This window comes from Geotrypetes seraphini, chromosome 12 (assembly GCF_902459505.1).
Source record: "Geotrypetes seraphini chromosome 12, aGeoSer1.1, whole genome shotgun sequence".
NCBI classification, from domain to species: Eukaryota; Metazoa; Chordata; class Amphibia; order Gymnophiona; family Dermophiidae; genus Geotrypetes; species Geotrypetes seraphini.
In genome coordinates, this window is record NC_047095.1 from 106,442,878 (window position 1) to 106,470,698 (window position 27,821).

Consider the following 27,821-nt stretch of genomic DNA (forward strand, 5'->3'; position numbering starts at 1 on the left):
CCCTTTTTGTGCAGAGGAACGACGTTAGCTGTTTTCCAGTCCAGGGGGACTCTCCCCGTACTTAGGGAGAGATTGAAGAGTATGGTTAACGGTTCCGCCAGGACATCGCACAGCTCCCTGAGCACTCGTGGGTGCAATTTGTCTGGTCCCATGGCTTTGCTCACCTTGAGTCTTGACAGTTCGCTGTAAACATCAGCTGGTGAGAACCCAAAATTCTGAAATGGGTCTTCCTTGCTTGGCTTTGCTTCCAGCTGTGGCCCGTGTCCAGGTGCCTCGCAGGTAAAGACTGAGCAGAAGTAATCGTTCAGTAGTTTGGCTTTTTCGGAATCTGTTTCCACATAAATCCCGTCTGCTGTTCTAAGGCGTACTATCCCGTTTGTGTTCTTCTGCCTGTCACTAATATACCTGAAGAAGGATTTGTCCCCTTTCTTAATGTTCTTTGCTAGAGTTTCTTCCACTCGAAGTTTGGCCTCCCTGACTGCTGTTTTGACCGCTGCAGACCTTGTCTTGTATTTAATGTTAGCTTCTTTCTCCCCGGTGCGTTTGTATGAAAGAAATGCTCTTTTCTTGTCCTTGACTAGGTGTGAGACCTCATCAATGAACCAACGGGGTTTCCTCTTTCTTTGTTGTTTGTTTACCGATTTTATGTAGCGGATAGTTGCTTTGTGTAGTGTCCTTTTCAGTGTTGACCACATAGCTTCCACATCATCCGTTATTTCTTGAGCCTGTAGCGTCTGATGGACGAAATCACCCATGCTTGCGAAGTCAGTTCCCCGGAAATTGAGTACCTTTGTTTTTGTTTGTGATCTAGGGAAGCCCTTTCTAAGGTTGAACCATACCATGTTATGGTCACTGGTTGCCAGCGTTTCTCCCACCGAGACTTCCGTGACGCTTTCCCCGTTCGTAAGTACCAGGTCCAGGATGGCCTGGGCCCTAGTGGGCTCTAGCACCATTTGTTTGAGCTGTACTCCCTTCATGGATGTTAATATCCTCCTGCTACTACAAGTTGTTGCTGAGAATGTGTTCCAGTCTACATCAAGCATGTTGAAGTCCCCTAGCAGGACAACGTCCCCCCGTAAGGTGATATTCTCAATGTCTTCAATTAATTCTGTGTCCTTGTCCTCCGATTGTCTTGGAGGTCTGTATACCACACCAAGGTATAGGCATTTCTCTCCGCCTCTGGCCAGGTTTACCCAGATGGATTCCCCAGTGTACTTGACATCTGTGATCCTAGTTGTCTTGATGTTCTCTTTGATGTAAAGTGCTACCCCACCTCCCAACTTACCCTCTCTATCTTGGCGAAGCAGGTTGTATCCTGGTATAGTTATATCCCAGGTATAGTTATATCTTTTTAGAGAATCTGTGAAGCGGTAGCTCAATATTTCAATAGACCTCCCCTGATGCAGCGTTCTAACAGCGAAACAGGGCCTGTCGGGAGTCTCAAAAATATCTGTTCCCACGTATAGAAGAAAGTTAATGTGGGGAAACCGATTGAACTGTTTGGATTCTATTTCCACCTGGAGGACAGTGAATCAAAAAGATAAGTGATTTGTGATGTTCTGGACTGTATGCTAACAGTTTTTCAGATATTATTTTACAATGGAGTTTTTGACCAGGGATGTTTTTTCCTATGCTGCTTAAAGTTGTATACGGCAGACATAGAGATCCTCCAGGTGATTGCTTTCTTTCACTGGAAGAAACTGAGGTCTTTTCTCCATTTAGAAATACATATCCTATCTTGTACTTCACTCTTCTATAGTAGTGGATATTAATTGGAATACTTTTTGTGGATTTTTTAGTATATTCCTCTTGCTATTTTTGGTTTATATAGTTATATCCCACCCATGAGAGTCTGTGAACCATGTTTCGGATATTGCTACCACGTCTAGGTCTGCGTTTACTATTTCTGTTTCTAGTTCTAGAAATTTATTCCCTAGGCTGTGTGCATTTACATACATAGCTCTCCACTCTTTGTGTCTACTAAACTCCTTTAGAGAGTTACCCATCCGAGTTAGAGTTTTTCCTAGCGAATCTTTTGCAGCAAGGGTGCTTACCTCTGACTTAGACGTGGAGTTTTGGTTCACCTCATCAGGATTGTTACTTACTGCTCCGGTATATAAATGGGTACCCTCCCCCAACTTACCTAGTTTAAAGCCCTTCAAAGCAGGCGGGCTACTCGGTGTCCGAAGACGTTCTTACCTCTGTTGGTCAGGTGGAGTCCGTCTGATCCCTGGAGTCCCTGTAGTGCCTCCCCGTGATTCATGAATCAGAAGTTCATTTCCCAGCACCATCGTTGTAGCCTCACGGTTATTAGCGGTATATAAGAATTAAATTAAAATTAAATATCTTCCCTTATCTGCCTTTTCTCCAAAGTATACATATTGAGATCTTTATGTCTGTCCCCATACGCCCTATGATAAAGACCACACACTATTTTAGTAGCCTTCCACTGGACTGACTCCATCCTTTTTTAAGGTGCAGTCTCCAGAATTGCACACAATATTATAAATGAGGTCTTACCAGAGTCTTAAACAAGGGTATCAATACTTAATTTTTCCTACTGGCCATACCTCTTCCAATGCACCCTAGCATCCTTCTAGCTTTCACCCTCACCTTTTCAACCTGATGGGCCACCTTAAGTTCATCACATACAATCACACCCAAGTCCCACCCTTATATTGTGCACATAAGTTCTTTACCCCTAAACTGCTCCAGTGCTCCAATGATCCAATGCTCCACTGCTCCAATGATCATAGAATTTCTATGAGCATCAGAGCAGCACAGAACATTCAGCCCACAGCCAGCGCTAAAAACCTCTTCCATGCTTTTGTAAAAAAAGGGGGGGGGGTAGTTTGTGATTACTTATTCCATACTGAGTGAGGGTGATTCTGTGATCTGTGTTTATGAAAGACGTGGTTTTCTGTTAGCATTGACCAGCCTTGTTTGGTGAAGTGCATCAGGCATGGTTCCTTGGAGTGCCTTGAATAAACCTGATTTGAATCTCCTTATTGTCTGCTGATCTTCTTTTGTTCCACATTGGATTCTTCAGTGGACCGCTTGCCTTGTTGTTTTGTTACAAATTAAAATACATGGAGTGGAATGTATTAGAGGAGTCACAGATTTGGTTGTTTATACATACATATGGGTTAAAGTTGGGCGACAGAGTGAGGTAGTTGAGAGGAATTGCAAACTTGGCTATTAATATAGACTTTACAATGCTTTACAATGCATTTGAACACTTTTATATACATATGGAAAGGGTTCAGAATTAAAGTCCTGAGCAATTAGGTGAAAAGGGAAGGAATGGAGATTTGTTCTGAGATGTTTGGGGATTGCATAGAACTAAAACTGTACACTGGCACTGGTAAGGTCATTTGAATTTTATAATAAAAGAAATACAAGTGGAAATAAAGAAGTAAATAAGAAAACAGATAAATAAATGGGGGTGGGGCATAAGGTGTGGTATTAGCAGGACAGGACTAGGGAGCAGTATACTTGTATGCCTAGTGGTATTCTAAGAATTAATCCTGCACTGCTTATAAGATATGGTGGTGGGGTATTTTGGGAGTAGAGAGTCTGAGTGTGACTTCAGGAGTTTGAGGAGGCTGAGAATGTGATTTGGGGAAAATTTTTTCTAGGTGATAGGATTGAATTCAGGTGTGGTTTTATAGAAGAGGAAGTGAGCTATAGAAAGGCAGGAGTGACTTCAGACGGATGGTAGTCTGTTCTGAGGGAGATGAAAAAAATCTTAAATGGGATTCCCATTTTAATGCACTTGCTCTTTTAAGATAGTTATCAGAAGCACTGGCTGCACATTACTGGTCTAATGCTCCCAGGGCAAAAACAACAGCCTGGGAGGTAGGTCGGGATTACAAGTTGTGTTATTGACTCCCACAGTAAATTAAACTGTAGTAAGGAGATATGTTATAGCAGCTTAGTAGTTAACCCCACAATTTCTTAAAAACAAAGATAATTCTCATAATTATATTTCTCAACAGATCAGCTATACATCTCCGAATCCTTTTTCAAGTGATACATCTTCATATTTATACAAGATTATGCCAAGGATTCTTAAAATCATTCCTGGAATCGTGAAGTTATTAAAACATTTCAATTGGACCTGGATTGGTATCATCACATCAGATGATGACCACAGCCTGACATTTGTCCGGATCCTGAAAGAAAGGGTTGAGAAATATGGAGCCTGCATCGAATTCATAGAAATATTCAGTCAGACCAATCCTTTGTCAGATGAGAGAGTTGCCCAAATTAATGAGAATATTAAAAAACCATCAACTAATGTGATGATTGGTTTGTTTAATAGAGAAGATATTTGGGGTATCGAGTTAAGGAAAGCACTTCAGAAGATGCCTGGCAAGGTCTGGATTATAATAAGTGAAATGGATTATCAAGTAATTTACCTATGGAAAGGTGGCTTCAAGAATAGCACCCTGCTATTTTCAAGAGTAAAGAAAAATATTCCAAGCTTTTTAAAATTTATACGTGAGGTAAAACCTATTATGTTTATTCATGAATTTATGGCTGATATTTGGTGGACTGCACTGTGCAAGAAAAATTGCCCCCAAAGCATCAGAAGATCCTGCAGATATGAAAGTCAAGTCCATCTGTATCCATGTGACAGTGCTCATTTTGGCAACAGCTATTACATTTATAATGCTGTGTATGCCCTGGCACACGCACTGAGAGATATGCTTTTCTCTGGATCTGGTCAGACTATTGCGTGGAAAGGAGACCGAAGAATGTTATCAGATTATTTGCCTTGGAAGGTAAGATCATTTCATAAGGGAATTCTATATTCAGAAAGCAATATTGTGCAGAATAAGGCCAAGAAAGATTAACTTGCTTATATCCAAATAAGTTCAGGATATTCAGTGCTGGCCATTATCTAAATATTGATCCATAGGAGTTTAGCACTTATTTTCAGTAGTAAGCAACTAATTTAGACATGTTTTATTTGAAAATTAATTGCAGATCTAAAGAGGGGCATAATAAAAAATGTGAAATATTCCCAAAAAACATAGTAAGTCCTGCTGCTAGAGCCTCCTCATTGTCCCAAAAACCTACCTTTAACCCCCCCAACAACCCCCAAACTCCAACACCTTACTCCAACACCCCCTTTAATCACCAACATCCCAACCAACATGGCCACCATAAGAGCATAAGAATTGCCAACGCCAATTGGATACGATCCTGAACGAGGAGAATCTACGAGATACCCGTCAACATGGATTTACAAAGGGGAGGTCCTGCCAATCCAACCTAATCAGCTTCTTTGACTAGGTGACGGGGAAGCTGGATGTTGGGGAGTCCCTGGACATCTTATATTTGGACTTCAGCAAAGCATTCGATAGCGTACCACACCGCAGGTTGTTGAGCAAGATGAGTTCTATAGGATTGGGAGACACATTGACAGCATGGGTTGGGTACTGGCTTGGAGGTAGGCTTCAGAGGGTGGTGGTGAATGGCACCCCCTCCGAAACGATGGAGGTGATCAATGGAGTGCCGCAGGGCTCGGTCTTGGGCCTGATCCTGTTCAACATCTTCATAAGGGACTTGGCTGAGGGGCTTCAAAGTAAAATAATGCTATTCGCCGATGACACCAAATTATGCAATGTAGTAGGCAAGAACACAACAGACAAAAGCACAGTGCCTGACAAAAACTCAATGCCCGACAGTATGGTGCACGACCTACTGGAGCGCTGGTCCAGGACCTGGCAACTAAGTTTCAATACCACCTTGGCAGCCAAAATCCATGTAAGACTTACACCCTTAATGGTGAGATCCTAGCGAGGACTGTAGCAGAACAAGACTTAGGGGTGATCATCAGTGAGGACATGAAGACTGCCAAGCAAGTGGAGAAAGCTTCATCTAAGGCTGTATACGAAGGAGTTTCGTCAGCCATGAGCCCAAAGTCATTATGCCATTGTATAGATCCATGGTGAGACCCTATCTGGAATACTGTGTACAATTCTGGAGACCGCATTACCGCAAACATGTGCTGAGACTTGAGTCGGTCCAGCGAATGGCCACCCGGATGGTCTCGGTACTCAAGGATCTCCCTTATGAGGAACGGCTGGATAAATTGCAGCTATACTCACTTGAGGAACGCAGGGAGAGGGGAGACATGATCGAGACGTTTAAATATCTCACGGGCCGTATCGAGGTGGAAGAGGATATCTTCTTTTTCAAAGGTCCCACGGCAACAAGAGGGCATCCGTGGAAAATCAGGGGCAGGAAACTGCACGGTGACAACAGGAAATACTTCTTCACCGAAAGGGTGGTTGATCGCTGGAATAATCTTCTACTACAGGTAAATGAGGCCAGCAGCGTGCCTGATTTTAAGACAAAATGATCGTCAGTGGGATCTCTTCACAGAGAAAGGTAGGGGAGGGTTATTGGGGTTGGCAGACTAGATGGGCCGTGGCCCTTATCTGCCGTCTGTTTCTATGTTTCTACGAACAAATATCCATGAAGCCCAGTATCCTGTTTTCAACCATGGCCAACCCAAGTCCTAAGTACCTAGCTAGATCCCAAGTAGTAAAACAGATTTTATGCTGGTTATTCTAGGAATTAGCAGTGGATTCCCCCAAGCCAACTCAATAATGGTCTATGGACTTTTCTTCAAGTAAATTATTCAAACCTTTTTTAAAACCCTGCTCAGCTAACTGATTTTATCACATTCCCAATTAATTAATTCCAGAGTTTAATTACTCATTGTGTGAAGAAATATTTTCTGTGGTTTGTTTTAAATCTACTACTAAGTAGCTTCATCACATGCCCTCTAGTCCTAGTATTTTTAGAAAGTATAAACAAGTGATTAACATCTACCCTATCCACTCCACTCAGCATTTTATAGACATCTATCACATCTCCACAAGCCATCTCTTTTCTAAGCTGAAGAGGCCTCACCACTTCAACCTTTCCTCAAAGAGAAATCACCCCTTCTATTTTATATTTGTGTTGCCCTTCTGAGATACAATGACCAGAATTGCACACAGTATTTGAGGTGTGGCTGTACCATTGAACAATACAAGGACATTATAATATTTTCATCTTTGTTTTCAATTCCTTCCCTTATAATTCCTAATATTCTATTTGCTTTCTTAGCTGCCACTGCACATTGAGCTGAGGGTTTCAGTGTATCTTCAACAATGACACCTAGATTATTTTTTTGGACAGTGACTCCTAACATAGAACCCAGCATCATGTAACTATAGTCTTGATTCCTATTTCCTACATGCATCACTTTGCACTTGCTCACATTAATCATCATCTACCATTTTGACACCCACGGGTCCTTTTACTAAGGTGCGGTAGCCAATTTAGTGCAGGCTAACTGATTTAGCGCATGCTAAATATTAGCACGCACTAAACACTAACGTGTTCATAGACTATAATGGGCATGTTAGCATTTAGCACATGCAAAATCAGTTAGCGTGTGCTAAAATGCTTAGGGCTCCTTTTACAAAGGTGCGCTAGTGTTTTTAGCACACTTACTGGATTAGCACGTGTTATAGCGTGTGTTAGCCGAAAAACTACCGCCTACTTAAAAGGAGGCGGTAGCAGCTAGGGCGCGTTTCAATTTAGCGCAAGCTATTCCACCTTTTAAGGCCCTAATGCACCTTTGTAAAAAGAGCCCTTAGTGCGCCTTTGTAAAGGAGGGGGGCAGTCTTCCAGTCTCACAAGGTTCTCTTGCAATTTTCACAAACCTCTTACAATTTAACAACTTTGAACAACTTTGTGCCATCAGCAATTTAATTATCTCACTAGATATTCCCATTGATAAATATTTTAAAAGGCAGTGGTCCCAGTACAGACCCCTGGGAAACTCCACTATTAACCCTTCTCCAATGAGAATATTGACCATTTAAACCTACTATCTGTTTTTTTTTGTCTTTCAACTAGTTCTTAATCCATAATAGGACATTACCTCCTATCCCATGACTTTCTAATTTCCTCAGAAGTCTTTAATGAGGTAATTTGTCAAATGTCCCAATATTGTTATGAACCAAGAGAAATAAAAAATATTATATGCATATGAGCAAGGTAGGCCTCTGTCATTAAAGAATTTAAGCCCAACATAATAAATCTAACAATAATGAAAACGTTGCTGAAGGAAAGGATAGTGAAATTCTTATAATCTAATGGATTACAATATCTGAGGCAACATGGGTTTACTAAAGGTAAATTGTGTCAAATGAATCTATTTGAATTTGACTGGGTGACCACAGAATTGGATCAATGACATATGCTAGATGTAATTTACTTAGATTTCGTCAAAGCCTTTGACACGGTTCCTCATCGGAGGCTCTTAAACAAACTCCATGGCTGAAGTTAGGGCCCAAAGTGGTGAGCTAGATTAGAAGCTGGTTGATGGACAGATGCCAGAAGGTGGTGGTTAATGGAATTTGCTCAGAGGGAAAGGTGAGTAGTATAGTGCCTCATGGATCGGTGCTGGGACTGATTCTGTTTAATATGTTTGTGAGCGACATTGCTGAAGGGTTAGAAGGTAAGGTTAGCCTTTTTGCGGATGTTACCAAAATTTGTAACAGAGTGGACACCCCACCGGGAATAGAAAACATGAAAAAGGATCTGCAAAAGTTAGAGAAGTGGTTTAACCTCTGGCAACTAAAATTCAATGTGAAGAAGTGCAGAGTGATTGATGCATTTGGGGGTAGAAATCCAAGGGAACTGTAAGTGCTGGGAGGTGAGAGGCTGACGGAGAGAGGGAACTTGAGGTGATTGTGTCTGAGGATCTAAAGACATCTAAACAGTTGGATAACCAGAAGGATGCTAGGCTGTATAGAAAGAGGAATAACCAGCAGAAGAAGGGAAGTGTTGATGCCCCTGTATAGGTCATTGGTGAGGTTGCACTTGTAGTATTGTTTTCAGTTTTGGAGGCCGTATCTGGTGAAGGATATAAAAAGACTTGAAGTGGTCCAGAGGAAGGTGACAAAAATGGTAAAGGGTTTGAACCAAAAGAAGTATGAGAAGAGACTGAAAGATCTAAAGAGACAGAACAATTCATCTCATCTGTCCTTTACTAAGGTAGAACAATGGACTATGCAATTTAAATTAAAACTGAATTTGGATAAAACTAAGTTCTTTTTGGCAAGTCCTAATAACAAGATCATGAATACCTCTTTGAGATTAAATGGGTCAGACCAACCAATTAATTCTACCATTAAAATCCTGGGTGTTATCTTGGACTGAAGCTTAACTTTCAAAGATCACACTAACTCTCAGGTTAAAAAATGTTTTTTCACTTTATGGAAACTTCACCATTAAACACTATATTTACTTCTTCTCTTTTCAACTGCTAATTAATCTCTGATCTTAAGTATCTTAGACCATTGCAATATTATATACTTGGGATCATGTAAGTCCATATTACAAAAAACTACACTGGCTGCCCATGGAAGCAAGGGTTATTATTAAGTTTGCTTACCTTTGCTTCAAAACCATAACAGGTTCATCCCCAATGTATATATCCCATCATTTTGAATTTCCTGGCATAACTTATACATGTAGGCTCCGATTCTGCAAACTACGCCTAACTTTAGACCTGCTTTAGACGTCTGCACCACACAAGTCGTGCTCAGTGTCACTTAGGCGTCTGGTACGTGTCTCCAATAATACAAATTTTTTTCTCTTGTAGATGCCAGGTGGATGTCCCTACAATGTATTTAGTTATATATAAAAATGTGTTTTTTACTGATTCTATTCCATTATCTCAGGATTGTAAGCTTTAACAAAATAAAAACACAGTATACCATCTTTAAAAGGATATTTATAATATATTATTTCAATTGGAGTTGAACTGAGTACATCACGCTAGGTACATACACGCTAACCTTCATCCTAATCCGCTGTGCTAGACAATGAGCCATGTAATAATAGCAATTCTGGTTTTATTATACTGTTCTGTATAGGCAGTTAATTCTGCTTGGATAGATGCCAGGAGACAATACAAGCTGGATCTCACTGCCTTGTCATATTCTTTTTCTTCATTATGCCAGGATTGTAAGGTTTAACCCCGTGCCACAAAATCTATTATCTTCCGTAAAAAAATTGCAAGCGAACAGTTCTCCTTTTGTCCCAAACCTGATACCCCAGAAACCAACTGGCACAACCGGGTAAACCTCTCTAAGTCTACATGCTCTCTTGCCCCTCTATCTACTAAAATGGTCTCCTACTCCCGTAAGGCCCCATGGTATCTTCCGTACCACAGAGAACTAACGCAGAAATGCCGAGCACTGGAATGTAAATGGAAAAAATCTAAATCCCCCACAGATAGACAATCGTGGAGGGACAGTATCAAGTTCTACAATACAGTACTAAAAAAGCAATGAAAAATTTATACGGTGACAAAATCACTAGATCCAATAACCAGAGCAGCACCTTGTTTAACATCTGGCACTCCTTAACCTCTAAAAATGATTCCTCTATTCTCTCCTCCTCTCCAGCAGTGTACGACCTAGCAAAATTCTTCAATGAAAAGGTTGCTACTATAAGAAGTTATTTTCCATCAGCAGTCACTTACAATTCTCTGGTGTCCAGCAACACTAATCCTATCCCAGTAGACAGATCCTGGACAGTCTTTCTTTAAGCATGTATCCAAAGCCCAGGTCTCTAAACTGTGTCACAAATTAAGATCCTGCAAATGTGCCTTCCTACCTTTATGAGAAAATTCCCATACAAATGGGACACATTGCCCTGACCCCACTTCTGAAAAAAGTTTATCTAGACCCATTCACCCCTTCCAGGTATCGTCCTATAGCAAATATTCCTTTCATGACCAAAATGCTCAAGGCTATTATAGCCACTCAGCTCTCATCTTACTTAGAGAGATTCTCCATTTTATTACCTTGCCAATATGGCTTCAGACCCAATTTCAGCACTGAATCCCTGCTGGCTTCTTTAATTTCAAAGATTCAACAACTTCAATCTTGTAATAAGTTTGCTATCCTGCTACAATTTGATCTATCTGCGGCCTTTGATGTTATCCACCACAATATTCTAATTTATCAACTTTCTGAGATAGCCATTGATTCCACAGTCTTAGACTATTTCTCAAAATTTTTATGAACCCGCTCTTACACCGTTAACATGAATGGAACCATATTTTCTCCTTGGAGACCGCTATGTGGTGTTCCCCAGGGATCACCCCTATCTCCTATTCTTTTCAACATTATATGTCCTCTTTGAAATTCTTCCATCTGTCTCCCTTTGAAACTCTATTTATATATGCAGATAACATCCTTGTCCTTCTTGAGGTAGATTCGAACCTCACTAACCTCACCGAAAATATAACAGCTTGTGTAACGAAACTCCAATCCTGGGATTCACTGTACAAATGAAGCTGAATGAGTCTAAAACAAAACTACTCTGGCCGTGGCCCAAAATTAAATCAGTTACCCATGCTCATTCCACTACCTTCTGGTCCCACACTGCAGGTCGAATTCTCAAGCAAAGTTTTGGGCATCATTATTGACTCTACACTTTATTTTAATGATCATTTCAACTCTCGGGTAAAAAATGTTTTTTTAGTCTTCACATGTTGAGGAAAGTGAGATCCTGCTTCCGCCAACAACATTTTGCTGTGTTTGTACAATCAATCATTCTTTCCAGACGACTATTGTAATTCCATTTATCTAAGTCTAACCAATAAAAATCTTCAAAGACTTCAGCAGATCCAAAACACTGTGGCTAGGCTGATCTTCGCAAAAAGCAAATTTGACCATGTTTCCCCACTTCTGTAAATACTACCCTGGCTTCCGGTGATTTCTAGGATTCACTTTAAATGTACCTGCCTAATATTCAAGATCCTACATGGCATTGTTCCTCCCCTAATTCCACTATTCTGGAATTCTTTGAGACCTGACATTACCTGATCCGCTCACAAACTCAAACTATCTTTCCCCTCATTAAAAGGTGTCATGTATGCAGGGAAATTAGGGAAATCCCTTTTCTTCAAATTCACTGAGCTTTGGAACAACCTCCCTGCCCCGCTGCTGAACCTTGGCTCATTCCAATTATTCCAAAAGCATCTGAAAACTTGGCTTTTCTCCAAAACATAAAACTATCTATTTAAAATGTAAAGCTAGCTATCCCCTTCATAACCTCAAATTTCTTATTATGTCCTTCCCTCATTGAATTTACCTGTAAACCGTGCCGAGCTCTATCTTTATGGAGATGATGCGGTATACAAACTTAAGGTTTAGTTTAGTTTAACATAATAAAAACAAATAAAAATAACACATCTTTAAAAGGATATTTATATTTAATTTTCAGTGAGAGGTACTGACTGGAAGTTGAACTGCGAACATCAGTCTAGAAGGATGTAAGTTTAACCTCTGTGCTATATAGGAAGCTATAAAATTAGCTCCTAGAAGCAGTGTAAAGAATAACTGTTTGAGATTATTTGGGCTTTAGATAGATGTGGTTTAGACTTCAGAAAGATGGTACTAGGATAGACGCAAATTCTATGGATGCTATTTAGGCAGCCCTATAAGTCATCCATTGAGCTTTATCTGGGCATCAGATACATGTTATTTGATAGATGTTTCTCTGAATGGCAGCTTTTGGACATTTCCAAAGTGATCTTCTAAATACAGTTCAGGGATTTTATTTTGTGATTCAGCCACTACATAAACAGGACACATCCATACAAGCATATTGCATTTAAAACGTACTCATTTCCTGGCTAAAGAAGAAATATTATTAGCTAATTACAGCACATAAAAATCACAGCTTTTAGGTTTCTTGATCCAAATAACACTTTCTTTATCACTAAACATTGCTCCAATCATCTCATTCTTCAAAGCAAACAAAGCCCATAACTTCATTTGGCAAAGTTTAAAAACAGAACAAAACCTATAACTGACCTGAATGTGGCTTCTAGTTCATTGCAAAGGGAGGTGTGCAGCTGCACAATGCTGAACTCATTATGAGATTATCAAGGTGCACCTGCAAGGTACAATGCCACAAGTAAAAGATGGGCTGGGAGTTGAACTCACAACTTATGTAAGATCAGCACAGAGTTTTTACTCATTGAACTACACCACCTTCCACTCCAGTTTCTCTAACTCCCCTGTCATATCATAGCTTAGTGATCTGCTAAGGTATCGTCTGCTTAGCTATCATATCACAGTTAGCTGAGACAAAAGACTGGTAGCTCAATGGTTTAAAGCAGTGTTTTTCAACCTTTTTACACCTATGGACCGGCAGAAATAAAATAATTATTCTGTGGATTTGCATCGGTCTGTGGACTGGCATCAGTCTGTGGACCGGCGGTTGAAGAATACTGGGCTAAATCGTGGGTCAGACCCCACCCATCTCTACCCAATCTCCACCCCAGACCCCTCCCCCATAATAGTACCAATTGCACCTTGCACGTCGCTTGCCTCATCTGCAAGCCTTCCCTCTGATGTTGCAACGTCAGAGAGAAGGATTCCGGTTCAGGCGCAAGATACCCATAGGAGCCACTACCCTTGGCTTTGTGCACTGAATCAGTTAGGAAGAGGGAGTTGACTCAAAGATAACGCCGCATCGATCGCACCATGGAAGAACACTGTTTTGGGCCTGATGCATGTGCTGGCCCTGTGGACTGGCAGGAAATTTCTGTGGACTGGCACTGGTCCATGGACCGGTAGTTGAAGAACACTGGTTTAAAGCACTGCTTTCATTGTTCCAAAGGGCAGAATCTCAAGTATGGTTGAATAAATGTGACAAGGAATCAAATATTGCTTTTTATATGAATTGTAAACTCCTCTTTTGGAATTTTTTGCTTCTAGTATTGCTAATGTTGTGCTGTTTGAGATGAAAATTACATTTGATTGGTCTGTAGCTTGTAATTTTTATTAAAATGAGTATTGTGTCAGCTGAAGTGCATGAGGGAGTTGAACCCACACCATGCTCACACGTTGACCTTATTTCTACACAATGAGCCATAAAATAGTAGTAATTCAGTTTGATTATACTGTTCCCTATAGGCGTCGTTATGGCTGTAGCTATGGCATGCTTGTGGCTCTATAGCGGAGCACCCGAAGCATGCCTAAACGGCTGCAGTTAAGCATATCTTAAGCTGTCAGGGAAGGAAACTTCTCCCCTGACTGAAAGAAGCCATTTCTGGCTCACCAAGTTAAGGCACCTTGTTCATCCTTTCCAGCTCTCATATAATGCCATTTTCTCAAATATTATGCTGTTTACAGGCTGTGAGGCAGGAGGCATGGCCCATGCCCGCCCCCCAAAACATAGCACAAATCTACCCTAAGAGCCACCCCATTTCTCTCCTTTACAGCCTGGGCTTCATGGAACACTAGATAAGACAAAGGTCAATATGAAGAAGTAGCTGAATTTAAAGTAATACTTATTAAGGAAACACTAATGCCCGGATGCTACTCAATGTATCTGAATGGGCCCTGGCCTTCCTATTGTAAATAAGCACAAGGTCAAAAATGGTTTAAGATTTTTATTGCACAGTCCAGGAAAGCAGCATGCAAGTGTAACATCAGGCAACTGCAGTTCGATGAGATGGATCACAGGTATAGAGAGTAAGCCATGCCTAGGTCCAACTGTGGTTGAATTGTTAAGGTCCCATAATCTTCTCCTGATAGGAGAAGGCAGGCTGTAGAAAAATGAAGATGGATTGAGACAAATTAAGAGTATATTGGTGAGTTTTAGGCCCTCTTTTTTTCAAAGGTGTACTAAATCAACGCATGCGTTAACTGCTAACACATCCATAGGATAATATCCACGCGTTAACATTTAGCACATGCTAATGGCACCCTAAAGGGCAATGAGTTTATTGTGTGCTAAATGTTAACGCATGCATGTTATCCTATGGACACATTAGCGGTTAACACATGCATTGATTTAGCGCACCTTTGTAAAAGAGAGCCTAAAACTCACCAATTTACTGTTCTCTCAGAAAATCATCAAGATATACACCCTTCTGAAGGAAAAGAAAGTGTGAAACATGTTAGCATTGTGAAAATGTATTTACTTCATCACAAGGGCTATTCAGGGAAGAGGTAGTTATTACAATGTAGATAGTAAGCAAAATTTACAGTTAAGTAAAGGATATCTAGCGTAAGCAAAGGTTGCAATACATTATTCTCACCTATTCTTTCTGTTTTGGCAATAACTCTTTGCCCAGGTGCAAGCTGGTGGGCTTAACCCAGTTTTACCAGACCTGTTCTGACCTCTGGGAAGCACAAGTGGAGTCATTAGCTACTCTGGGGACCTGAAATCATGAGACAAGGGGGAAAATGTTAGAAATACATCTGTGGCAAAAGTAAAAAGCAGAAGTTGTGGGAGAATATGTCACAGCACACTCTGAAAATAACGGTGACGGGATAATCGCGCACCAGACGCCAGCGTATCGACAACCCAGTGCTGACAATTCGGCGCAAGAAAGAAGCGCGCCGTGGAAAAACTAATTTTTAAAGAACCCCCTACTTTACTGCATAGTGTTCATGCTGACATTGGGGGTGTGTGTGAGGGGTACAACCCCTCACATGATAGAAATAATGGAACTTTTCCCCCCAAAAATCAGAAAAAGTTCAGTTTTCTCTATAATGGAGGGTTCCAACCCTCTAACCCTCCCAACAGCAGTGCGAACACTATGCAGTAAAGTGGGGGGTTCCCACCCTAAACCCCCATCGGAGCTCTTTAAAAATTAGTTTTTTTGTAATAAAGACACTAAAGTAGCTAACAATATATCATTCTCACCTGGATTTGGTAACAAATATGCTAGCAAGGTGTTCCTTGGATATGTGCAGCATATTCTCCTGGAAAGATGAAAAATGTTAGAAAGATATCAATTGCAAATTACAAAGCTGCTAATGATCCTGTGGAATGGAGAGAGTTATAGCAGATATGGGAAAGAAAAAGTTAAAAATAATCAGTAAAGGTAAGGTCTCAGAAATCAGCATAAGCAATAACATAGAAAGTGAGTCCTAAAAGAAAAAACTCTGCTCTGATGGACCTTCTTCTACTAAGCACATCTAAGTGGCATCTGATGTTATAAACACCGTTAGGACTTCCCACCAGAAAATGTTCAAAACTGATTGGGTGTTTTTTGAGTGTGGTTTGGTGAAACACACTTGTACTGACTTTTAATCATTTCCGTCACTTTTCAAAGCTTTGACAAGAAGCCATTTGTTATCTGATTAGTCTGTAGAGGCTCCTGTTACAAAATCTAAAAATAATTCCCTCTGTAGCTCTATGCTTTAAAACACTGTTTTTTATCTTCTAAACATCAGGGGTTCAAGTCTTGAGTATAGTTAGCAAAAATGTAATATTCATTTTTCTACCAGAAAACCTTCAAACTGTTTGGTCGTTCTTTGCTTAATCATATTTGGGTTGAGCTTTAAAATGATCTGCAACAATTCTAAGATACAGGATGTCTGGTGCAGTATTTGGAGAGACCCCTCCAAGAAAAAGACTTGGGAGTACTGGTCGACAAGTCAATGAAGCCGTCCACTCAATGCACAGCGGTGTTGAAAAGGGTGAACAAAATGCTAGGAATGATTAAGAAGGGGATCACGAACAGATCAGGAAAGGTTATCATGCATCTGTACTGGGTGTGCCCTCACCTGGAATACTACATCCAGCACTGGTCACTGTAAATGAAGAAGGACACTATTCGAAAGGGTCCAGAGAAAATGGTTAAAGGGATGGAGGTGTTGCCGTACAGTGAGAGATTAGAGAAACTGGGCCTCTTCTCACTTGAAAAGAGGAGACTGAGAGGGGACATGATTGAAACATTCAAGATAATGAAGGGAATTGACTTAGTAGATAAAGGCAGGTTATTCATCCTCTCCAAGGTAGAGAGAGTGAGAGGGTACTCCACAGGCAGTTAAAAAACCATGGGACAGGAACCTGTTATGACTGAAAGCTGGTTAAAGGATAGAAAACAAAGAATAGGATTAAATTACCAATTTTAAAAAAAAGTAGAATGGCAAATAGAGGAATGCCCCAGGGATCTGTACTGGAACTGGTGCTTTTTAACATAATTATAAATGATTGGGGAATGGGAACACGAGTGGGGTGATTAAAAGTGCCAATGACACAAATTTTTCAACATTGCCACATTGAATGCAGATGGTGAGAAACTGCAGGAGGACCTTGTGAGTCTGGGAGACAGAACAGGTAAAATTCAATGTGAACAAGTACAAAATGGAAGAATAACCCAAATGATACTAAGTTCCACATTAGGAGTCACCACCCAGAAAAGAATTAAAGTGTGCCCTTGTGAATGAACATCAGAGTGGCAAATTATAATTATTCTTAAACATACATAAAAGGGAAATTGATTGTTCCAGGCATTTCTGAAAATGTGCCCTTTATTTTTTAGCTTCATCGTTATCTGAAGAAAGTACACTTTAAGAACATGCTTGGTGAAGAGATCTTTTTTGATGAGAATGGAGACCTACCCATGGATTACAGTATTATTAATCTGATTTTTCTGCCAAATGGAACAGTGAAACCTGAAATTGTTGGAAGTTATAAACCTTATGCTGCCCCTGGGAAGGATTTCACCATCAATGAAAACATGATAGTGTGGGAGGCTGCATTTACTCAGGTGAGAGTAATGACACACTATGTAAGATGCCTCATAATGGTATTATATGTTGTGATAAAACAAATAGTAGTTGTACTGCTTCATTATCAGCCATTGTTGGTTTTGCTAAATCCTAAGTGGTTATCTTTGGGGGGGTGCTAGAGTCAGTATAGCCGTTGACCCAATCATGGGTCGAGTTGGCAGTAATTGTGTCGGTGATTGTGTAGAAGCATATCTGGAGGGCCTGACTGAGGCTTAAAGAAGCACCAAAGACATAAGAGAGGGTCAGGAGTAGAATACCCTGAGCCTAGTGGCAGAAAGCAGGTGAGTGGACCCAGTTGGGGATGGTGCTGGGAGGTGCAGGTTGATCTGGGTTGGTGTTTGAGAGGTTTGGTCTGGTCCGGACTTTCAATTTCACATGGTAGATGCATTGTGGTTACTAAGTAATGGCTCAAGGACAGAGCTATTTGGTGTTTGCATGCTGGGACTATGCCTGGGGAAGGGGGCTTGCAGGAGAAGGAAAAATATAAGAAATAAAAGAAAAGGAAGTGAGGCGGTTGAGGCTTAAAAGAAAACTGCGCAGGAGTTGCTGAACCGCTCAGGGAGTTGTCGGCTCTGTGACCTCTCCACCCCGCCCCCCCGGGATGCTGCTGCTGCTGCACTGTTTGGGGCTGGTGCTGCTCGGATCCCGGTCCTGCTGCAGCCCGGCTCTCCTGCCGCAGCCCATTCAAGCCATGGAAAGCCTGTTTCGGGACCTCGGACAGTTCCTGGAGAACAACCAAGAAGGAACAGACAATGAACAATCCTTTGATTATTCGGTGGACTTCAACTAGCTCCCCCCCCCAATTACCACAATGAGGAGCATAAGGAGAGAAAAGTGGGCAACGCCACTATTTTCAGCCACAGGAAGATTGACAAGATGACCAACAACCGAACAGGAGAGATGGTGATTTCCCAAAAGACATTCACCTCCATAGAAGAGGGGGACCAGGGCCTCATGGACCGCTGGAAGAAGAATCAGGAGAAAGAGAGGCGCCACTCCAATAGACTTCAGGCTCTGAGAAGGACTCTGAGGACCCATCAAGAGTTGGTACACCCATGACTCGCTTTTGTCATGATGCAAATTCCTCAAACCACGAGAGCCAAGCTGCCCAATATCGACATGTTCCTGGAGCTCAAGCAGGAACTTCACCGGCAAAATACGGCAGCAGAGCCAACCCAGCAAAAGCTGGTCCCACAAGCCCCAGCACTGCACGAGTACCAAAGAAGTTGGCCTAGTCTCATAGGCCTACTGAGGAGAGTGTTTACTTTTGATAGATAAACCAGTTGTATTGTATGCATGTCCTGTGAGGTAACACAGTGCAGTGGAGTCTGGAAATAAAGATGTTAACGGCTGAGAAAAAAAAAAAAAAAAGGAAAGGAAGTTCCTTGAAGGTAGGGAATAAGGAAAAGGACTTCACTTGATTTTAGTTTGTGGTGGGGATATATTTTAACTAGATGATTTTTGTTTGCAGAGCTAAAAGACTTGATCTCTGTCCTACACATGAGGTTTCTCATGGTAGAGATAAGCGGTGGTGATGGAAGTTCTAAACTTGGTGGTTTGGTAGTTGAGAGGGAGCATTTGTGAAAAGCAGCTGTATGTTGATGTCTGTCTTTGTCAGCTGTAAAATTTGAGTATTGAGTGTCTGTTTAGTAAAATAACATTAGAACATAAGAATTGCCTCTGCTGGGTCAGACCAGTGGCCCTTCGTGCCCAGCAGTCCGCTCAAGCAGCGGACCTTTGGTCAAAGACCAGTGCCCTAACTGAGACTAGCTTTACCTGCATACGTTCTGGTTTAGCAGGAACTTGTCTAACTTTATCTTGAATCCCTGGAGGGTGTTTTCCCCTATAACAGCCTCCGGAAGAGCATTCCAGTTTTCCACCACTCTCTGGGTGAAGAAAAACTTCCTAATGTTTGTACGGAATTGATCCCCTTTTAACTTTAGAGAGTGCCTTCTCGTTCTCTCTACCTTGGAGAACAACCTGTCTCTCTCTACTAAGTCTATTTCCTTCATTATCCTGAATGTTTCAATCATGTCCTCTCTCAGTCTTCTCTTTTCAAGGGAGAAGAGGCCCAGTTTCTCTAACTTCTCACTGTACGGCAACTCCTCCAGCCCCTCAACCATTTTGAGTCACCCTTCTCTAGACCCTTTTGAGTAGTACCGTGTCCTTCTTCATATACGGCGACCAGTGCTGGATGCAGTATTCCGTGAGGGGGCATACTATGGCCCGGTACACCAGCATAGTAACCTTCTCCGATCTGCTCATGATCCCATTCTTAGTCATTCCTAGCATTCTGTTCACCTTTTTCGCAGTGCCTGCAGGTTTAATTTGTCTCTCAGTGCATGAGTGTGTTTCTGCTGGATTGGATTTTTGTGAGAGTTCCCAGTTCATTTAAATTGACTGTATAATAATCTCATTTTTAATTAATCAGTAAAAATAGTAATTTAACAGATGTTTTAGTATGTAACTCCACTGAGAATAAATGAAGATGGTTTGTATTGTGTCCACCGACTTTGTATGAGATAAAGGTCTGTGAGATACTTTAAGACTGCTCCCCTGAGTTTAAATTTAGATGTGTCAGGCATTATTGGAAATTGATAAAAGTGACCTGGCTATAACCATTTGTTTTAAAAGAATCACATATTACTGGTTTTTGTAAACCTGAAAGAAACACATTTATATTTTAGTGACATACATCCATATGTGAACTTGGGTGTTATTTTTTTACAATTATTTGTCTCTTGATATTTTTGTGAGGACTGACTATAAATCTTATTTGATGTAAGCAACAGCATTTGGAAATTGAGAATCTATTATTCTGATTTTGCTTCATTTTTTTTTTTGGTGTAAGGATTTAGTTTAGGGTTCACTCAATTATTTGTTTATTTTGTAGCCAATTACAACAGTCATCTTTAAATTTACCTTTGTCAAAGAACAAATAGAAAATAAATATACTTTTTGATAAAAAAAAAATAGGGTTTTGCATTTTTGAGTTGAGTTAAGGTTGTTGCAAAATCTTCAGAGTACTTCAGTCAAGAGTGCTGGTACCCACTGCAAGCAAGAAATAGACAGCGATGTAGTCTTATTAAGCATCCCAGCCTTGATAAAGAGATGCAAAACACGTTGGTAAAGGGGAGAACTAGTGAAGTGCTGGAAAATATAACTGAACAATGAAATAACACTGCTTAAAGCTAAGTTATCTAAACTATTTAAACTATTTATAACTTATTTAGTAGATGAAATAAGAAAATAAGATGAAGACTCCAGTAAATAGGGATGAATGAAGAATTGACAGGCCCGATGAGTTAGTAAACTCATGTGGTCAATCTGACATCAAGTACGTTATAAATTACAATAATTTGATGACGCTGGTATACCACTGAGACACTGAAAAGAAGTACATCTGGCATCCTGTATACGAAGTGCACAGCAGTACCATCTAAGGTTCCCACTGCTTTGTTGGATGTCTATGTGGCCAGTCCATCAAAATACTGACCTCTCCCATATCTAAATGGGATTTATTTGGATGTTTTTAATTTGGACATTTTTTTGCAGAAAATGTCCAAAGTCAGATTTAGATGTCCTATAAAAAAATGGCCCACCATATAATTGTTTTTTGGGGGGCTTTTTTTGTTGTTCCTGGATAATGTGTTCTTTTTTAATTGTCTATACCACAAAAGTATAGAAAATGGCTTTCATCCCCCTCAAAGTTTGTTTTTGTTACCAGGATATTGACATTTTAAGTTTACCCTTTTTTAAATAGAACATTCCAGATAGATTCTGAGCTACGTAATATTAGGGGTCCTTTTACTAAGGTATGTTAGGGTATTTTTCTTCAAGAGAGAAAAAGAGAGCCATGAAGTTTTCTATCCTAAGAATTTGGTGGGAACACACTGACCACTCAAGCAACTGCTTCTGCATTTTGGACCCTTCTAAACATCAGACTGGCAAGCATGTATATGCTATCACATATCCAAACATTCTTTAATCCATCTCTTTGGTGCCACATTGTTCTGAGCTCCTCATACCCAATCTCCCAGAGAGAGAAAGCAGCGAATGAAGGAGATGTACATCCAGTTTACAATATTAGTGGTGCAGCTAATGGGAGTAACCCATACTATCTAAAAAAAAGAAAGACCTTAATGGTTTGGTGAGATATCTTGGACTCATCAAGTCTAATGCTGATCTTTTTTGTTGTTGTTCCAATCATTCTTATTAGTATTTGCATAAGTACAAACATAACCACAACAATACAGCTATATACACCAGGAAGGAAAACTACCAAAGTATAAAAAAAGTTACCAATTACAGGCAGATGAACAATATCATAAAAAGATATTGACCAAACTAGGACCAGACAGTGCCTTCACCCAAACTAAGAGAGAGTAAAATCAACTTGAGTTATAACAATATTAGTGAAGGGGACCCCAGATCCAATAATACTTAGACATCTGGGAATAAGATTCTGCTAACTGATGTTCCAACTGAGCAATTGAGGAGACATAATTCCACCAAACATGTATGGATAGAGAAGACCATGTCTTCCAGTGACCAAGCACTACCTTAATCACCACTGCCATTATAATGTCCAAAAGATGTGATTGCTCATCGGTAAGGGTCAATGTGGGAGATGCAGAATACAGGATGATAAGCGAGTAGTGAAGTAAAACAGAGATGGGCAAAATGTCACAAATTAAAGTCCAAACCACTACCCCAAAGGGGTATATCATGGTCCTTGACTGGTTCAGGTCCTACTTTACTAACCGTACTTCTCAAGTAGTATTCAATGAATCATCTTCGATTACCTACATAAATAATCATGGAATTCCTCAGGGGTCCATTCTTTTCCCACTCCTATTTATCTTGCTTCTCTTCTGACACTGTGTCAATCAAATGGATTTACTATCTTTGCCTACGTTGATGATATTCAGCTTCTTCATCCCTTAGATCCAAAATCAAGAATATTAATCAAAAACTCAAAGCCGTAAGCACATGGTTAAATGATAACATGCTGGCATTGAATGTCCCTAAAACAAAAACTCTGCTCTTTCCATGGAAATATGGCATCACATGGTGCTCACCAATTTTCATTTATGACACCGCTCTGAAAATCGTCCCAGCTGTAAAAATATTAGGCGTCATAAATGATCAAAAACTGAATTTCCATGATCAAATAAGCATGGTATTTAAAAACTTCTTCTTTAAATTACAAATTATTTATTCCCTGGCAAGCTGCATTGATTCCAAATCGCTCAACATATCAAAATTGGACTACTGTAATTCTCTACTTAATGGTATTGCACAAAAAGAAATCCAGCGTCTACAAATAATTCAAAATACCATCATCAAGATAATCACCAATTCACAGAAATTCGACCATGCCAATCTTTTGCAAAAAATCAGACTGGCTGCCAATCTCATACAGAATCACCTATAAAATAACGCTCTTAACACTTAAAGCCCAAATGACAAACACTCCCAGTTTCATTGACAATCTCCTCATTCCACATACTCCATCCCGTACGCTATGCTCCACATCTCAAAACTTATTGACATTTTCATCATTGAAAGTAATTAATACACATCATAACATATCATTCGCTGTCACAACCCTTACTTGCTTCTTGCCTTCTTAAGAGAGGGAAAAACACAGATAAATTCAAGGGATCTCTAAAGTGCTTTCTTTTTAAAGATGCCTTCAATTCCTAAATTCAACTTCTTGCTCACAACACTGACTCATCCTCTCTCTCCTTTCCAACATGTCCACCTCCACTCGTGTCATTCTTATTTATTTATTTCCTTTCCTTTTTAAATTGCAGTTCTCCTTTATTTCCTCATGCTCTGGTATGAGATTCATGTTTCATGTCCTCTGTTATATTTTTAAAGATTACTTGTTTCCCCCATTTTATTGTAAATCACTTAGAATTTTATGTAAAGTGATAAAACAAATTTGTAATAAACTTGAAACAATCATAAAGCATATGCTGAAGGGGTCCAGGGCGAGAACTATGTCTCCAAATGAGTGAGAACATTGTAGGTTGTGCTGCAATTTGCTTTGTATGGAACCATAAGGTTCTTTGCATGACAAGGATTGTAAAATAGAAGCAGATCCAAGAGGTTTGTTGCTAATGAAACAAAAATATTTCCATTGTAAAGATGTTAAATCTTCATGTAAATCTTGACTCCATTTCTGCTGAACAACCAAGGAACTCTTATGTTTAAGTCTCTAAAGATGATGATATGCTGCCGAAAATGTGTGACGGTGACAAGACAGCTGAGGCAAATAGGTGCAGAGGAGAAACTGCATTGTTGCAAAGATGAACCAAAATGCTATCTTATACAGTGTATAAGTTGTAGATAGCGAAAAGCTTGAGTAGAAGGCAATCCATAGCGATCACGGAGTTCTTCAAAAGTATAAAAATGACAATCCTTCAGCAAGTTTCTGAGAGTCCAAATTCCTGATGTCATCCAAGAGGTCCAACAAATCACTTTTTTTCAATAGTAAAGTTGATATTACCCCTTAAAACAGCATCCAACGATTGATAAATAGAAACAGAAAAACAATGATCTACAAATTGCATCACATATATAGACTCTCTCTGGAAGCCACATATGAACAAGGAAATATTATGTGTATACATCACTGCTTCAAAAGTATATGGTGTCATAAGTTGCCACTCTACTTAAATCCATAAAGGAGGTACCTCTCCCTCATAATCTCTAACTAACAAAGTAGCACTTCTCAAGAGGGCCTCCTTTGCAAATAAGGTAAAATCATGGAATTCCCTGCTCCCTAATTATTTGGCCTTTTCAACACTGATAAAGCTTTTCTGGGTGGTTTCCCAAACCAGAGATATTTGATGAGAACTTTATCAATGAGTGGACTAAAGCAGTAGAGAAAGGAAGCTATCATCATCTGACTTATTTCCAGATGACTCAACCAGGAAAGCAGTAAGGGGTATTGCTGAGCTTTTGATGTCTGGCTAAGGTACATGATCAGATAGACCCACCAACTAAGTGAACTGCAGAACATTGACCTGGATATTCAATGTTTGTGATCCCAGCACTGAATATCCAGGATCATTACCAACTGCGAGAGGCAGCCAGGCTTCATCCCACAGTTTTCATATAGGGCCCAAAATCTTTATCTGAATTCAAGAAAGTTTGATACAAGTACATAGGATCTCTCAGGATATCTGAAGAAAAGATCTCAATAGCTCCATAAATGCACAGAAAAATAATATTGCATTTAAAAAACTACAGTCCACTGTCATTTGAAGATAGAATTTGTTTTTTTTTCTCAACCCTCAGACACCTCCAGAATCCAGATGCACTCAGAGCTGTGCTCCAGGTTACAGGAAATTAACACAAGAAGGAAAGCCTGTCTGCTGCTATGACTGTATTCCCTGTCCAAGTGGAGAAATCACCAATGAAACTGGTGAGTGATGTGTAGCACATGAGGTTCATGCTGGCAAGTTATTCAGAACGATGTCTGCTCTTAGAGATCTAGAAAAAACCTGATGAAATATATATTGAAAAAAGACCAGATTTTATAAAACACATTAAGTTAGGCACCTAGTTTGACATACCTAGCTGATCTATACACCCGACTTAAATATATATAAAAAGCTAATTGTACCAATAATAAGAAATTAGCACCACTTTCAAGTAAGTGCCTAGTCTAAGGCACTAACCAGGGAGTGGATCGTGGGTGTGTTTGGCATATAGGAGTCTGTTCTGGACTTAGGTGCTTAAATTTGGTACCAATATTTAGACCAAGAAAACCCTAGAATAAATAGGGTCACTTAAGGTTAGTATACATACTGGCTCCTAAGTCCACTTTAGACATTGTTAGGGATAAATCTATAAATGGTGCCTAACTCTGTACTGTGTTTCTCAATGCCTATGTTATAGGTGCTGTTAATAGAATGGGGGCCTTTATCTTCTAGAATGGTCAGTTTCAGTTATTTAAAAGAAACTAGGAAATTTTAATAGGAATGTCCATCCTTTATTTCCTGTCATTTTCCCCCTGAAAGCCTAGCATCCATATTCCCTTCTTTCTCCTTCTCCCCCTGAAGGTCTAGCATTTATGCCTCTTTCTCTCCCCATACTTCTATGTAGCATCTATGTCTCCTCCCGCTCCTCTCCTACACCCTGCAGGTCTAGCATTCGTGCCCCCTCCACTCCCCCTAATTGTAGTCCAGGATCCATGTCCACCACTACTCCCATTTGCATATGTTCCCTCATTCCCTCCCTCTATGGGCCTAGCATCCATGTTACCTCCTTCCCCCACCCCCAAATTATGGTCTAGCATCCATGTCACCTCCCTTCACATGTGCAGGTCTGGCCTCTCTCTCTGCCCAAACCCCCATGAGATTAGACATACATGTGGGTCTTCCAGAGTAGTAGCATCCAGCAGAAGCAGCACAATGTATAGGCTACTTGCCAGGGTCTTCCCTCTATAATGTCATTTATCTGCAGAAAGTGATGTGGCAGAAGAAAGGCCATGATGAGGCTGTCCGCAAGCAGCTCATTCACAATGCCATCTCTGCTGCCCAGCTACCACCACTGCTGCTTCCTTGGGAGGCTCCAGGTATGTCTAAACTCACAGAGGGGTCTGTCAGTGGAAAAAAAACCATGTGGGGGATGAGGAGGGAATGGGGACAAGGATTAATGGAAGATTGTGTTCAGTAGCAAATAATTCCACCAGGAGTACATAGGAAAGCCTGATTTTCAAAGGATTTAGGGGACAGTAGAAACTGCCTTTTGGACTTTTTATTTCCAAAAATGTTTCAAAATGATAAGCACACTGAGGACAAACACATCTAGGAAATGGCCATTTTCAAAAAATGAAGATTTTTTTCTGGTTTGATTTTTCCCAAAATGTGCAAAATCAGATTTAGACATATTCAAAAAGCCTCTCCACATCTCTTTTCAAAATACACACAAAATAAGAACCTATTTATTCTTCACATATGGGTAATGTGCAGTAAAATCACTTTATAAATGACTATGTGATGTGCTGTAAAATTACTTTATAAATGATTATAAAACTAAAAAAATGAAGCTTATCCCTGCAATATTTAATTACTCTCCTAACCTGATATCAATTTTCAGATGACAAGAAAATATTCTTTCTTCTTAGATATGGACAACTGTATGAAATGCCCAGAGGACCAATGGTCCAATGAAAAAAGAGATGTCTGTGTCCCAAAAATGATAAGCTTCTTATCCTATGAAGAAACTTTGGGAATCATTTTGACATTTATCAGTATCTTCTTCTTTCTCATCACGGCTGTCATTCTGAGAATCTTCATAAAGTACCGAGACACTCCCATTGTGAGATCCAACAACCGGAACCTAAGCTACATTCTCTTAGTCTCTCTCATGCTCTGCTTCCTCTGCTCATTGATATTCATAAGTCATCCTAATGAAGTGATTTGTGTTCTCCGACAATCTGTCTTTGGAATAGCTTTCTCCATCTCTCTCTCCTCTGTCCTGGCAAAAACAATCACTGTGGTCATGGCTTTCCAGGCCACCAAGCCTGGAAGCAAGCTCCAGAAATGGATGGGTTCCAGGTTCTCATACTCTATAGGCATTTCCTGTTCCCTTCTACAAGTTCTCATATGCCTTGTCTGGTTGGGTACAGCTACTCCATTCCCATATCAAAACATTCAATCAGAAATTGGAACAATATTAATTGAATGCAATGAAGGGTCAACAATTGCATTTTATTGTGTTCTGGGTTACTTGGGATTTTTGGCTGGTATCAGCTTTATTGTAGCTTTCCTAGCAAGAAATCTACCTGGCAGTTTTAATGAGGCCAAACATATCACCTTCAGCATGCTGGTGTTCTGCAGTGTCTGGGCTTCTTTCATCCCAACATACCTGAGCACCAGGGGAAAGTATATGGTAGCAGTGGAGATATTTGCTATTCTGGCTTCTAGTTCTGGAATTCTGGGATGTATCTTTATCCCCAAATGCTACATTATTCTGTTGAGACCTGACAGAAACAACAGGAAATACATAGTAACAAAATAAATTGACTTAAACTTCCTTGAATGGGAAAGAAAGCAAGAATAACATTATCTCCAAAGTTTGCAAGTTCTACATTACACGAATCCAATATTCAAAGCTAGCTGTACATTCAGTGACCTCAAGAAGGCTGAACAAGGATAGACTGGGAAA

At 40.2% G+C, this 27,821-nt stretch overlaps 2 protein-coding genes across 6 annotated transcripts in view; one reads left to right on the forward strand and one right to left on the reverse strand.

The window, feature by feature from the left end:
- LOC117346248 (vomeronasal type-2 receptor 26-like) overlaps positions 1–27,674 on the forward strand; it is a 41,186-nt gene extending 13,512 nt beyond the window's left edge. The window contains exons 3-6 of the mRNA XM_033915649.1: positions 3,999–4,787; positions 17,384–17,611; positions 24,945–25,071; positions 26,779–27,674. Coding sequence (XP_033771540.1) covers positions 3,999–4,787; positions 17,384–17,611; positions 24,945–25,071; positions 26,779–27,674 — 2,040 coding nt within the window. The remainder of the gene's footprint in view (positions 1–3,998; positions 4,788–17,383; positions 17,612–24,944; positions 25,072–26,778) is intronic.
- LOC117346440 (vomeronasal type-2 receptor 116-like) overlaps positions 12,940–27,821 on the reverse strand; it is a 133,475-nt gene continuing 118,593 nt past the window's right edge. For 3 of the 5 annotated variants that reach the window (XR_004536592.1, XM_033915987.1, XM_033915983.1), the window contains 3 exons: positions 15,757–15,815; positions 15,146–15,268; positions 14,537–14,650 (listed from right to left, as the gene is read on the reverse strand). Coding sequence is in view for 4 of the 5 variants with exons in the window: in XM_033915987.1 (XP_033771878.1) it covers positions 15,256–15,268; positions 15,757–15,815 (72 nt within the window). In the remaining variant the exon portion in view is untranslated. Of the gene's footprint in view, positions 12,991–14,536; positions 14,651–15,145; positions 15,269–15,756; positions 15,816–27,821 lie in introns of those variants that run through there. The other 2 variants (XM_033915984.1, XM_033915985.1) reach the window with 2 other exon arrangements.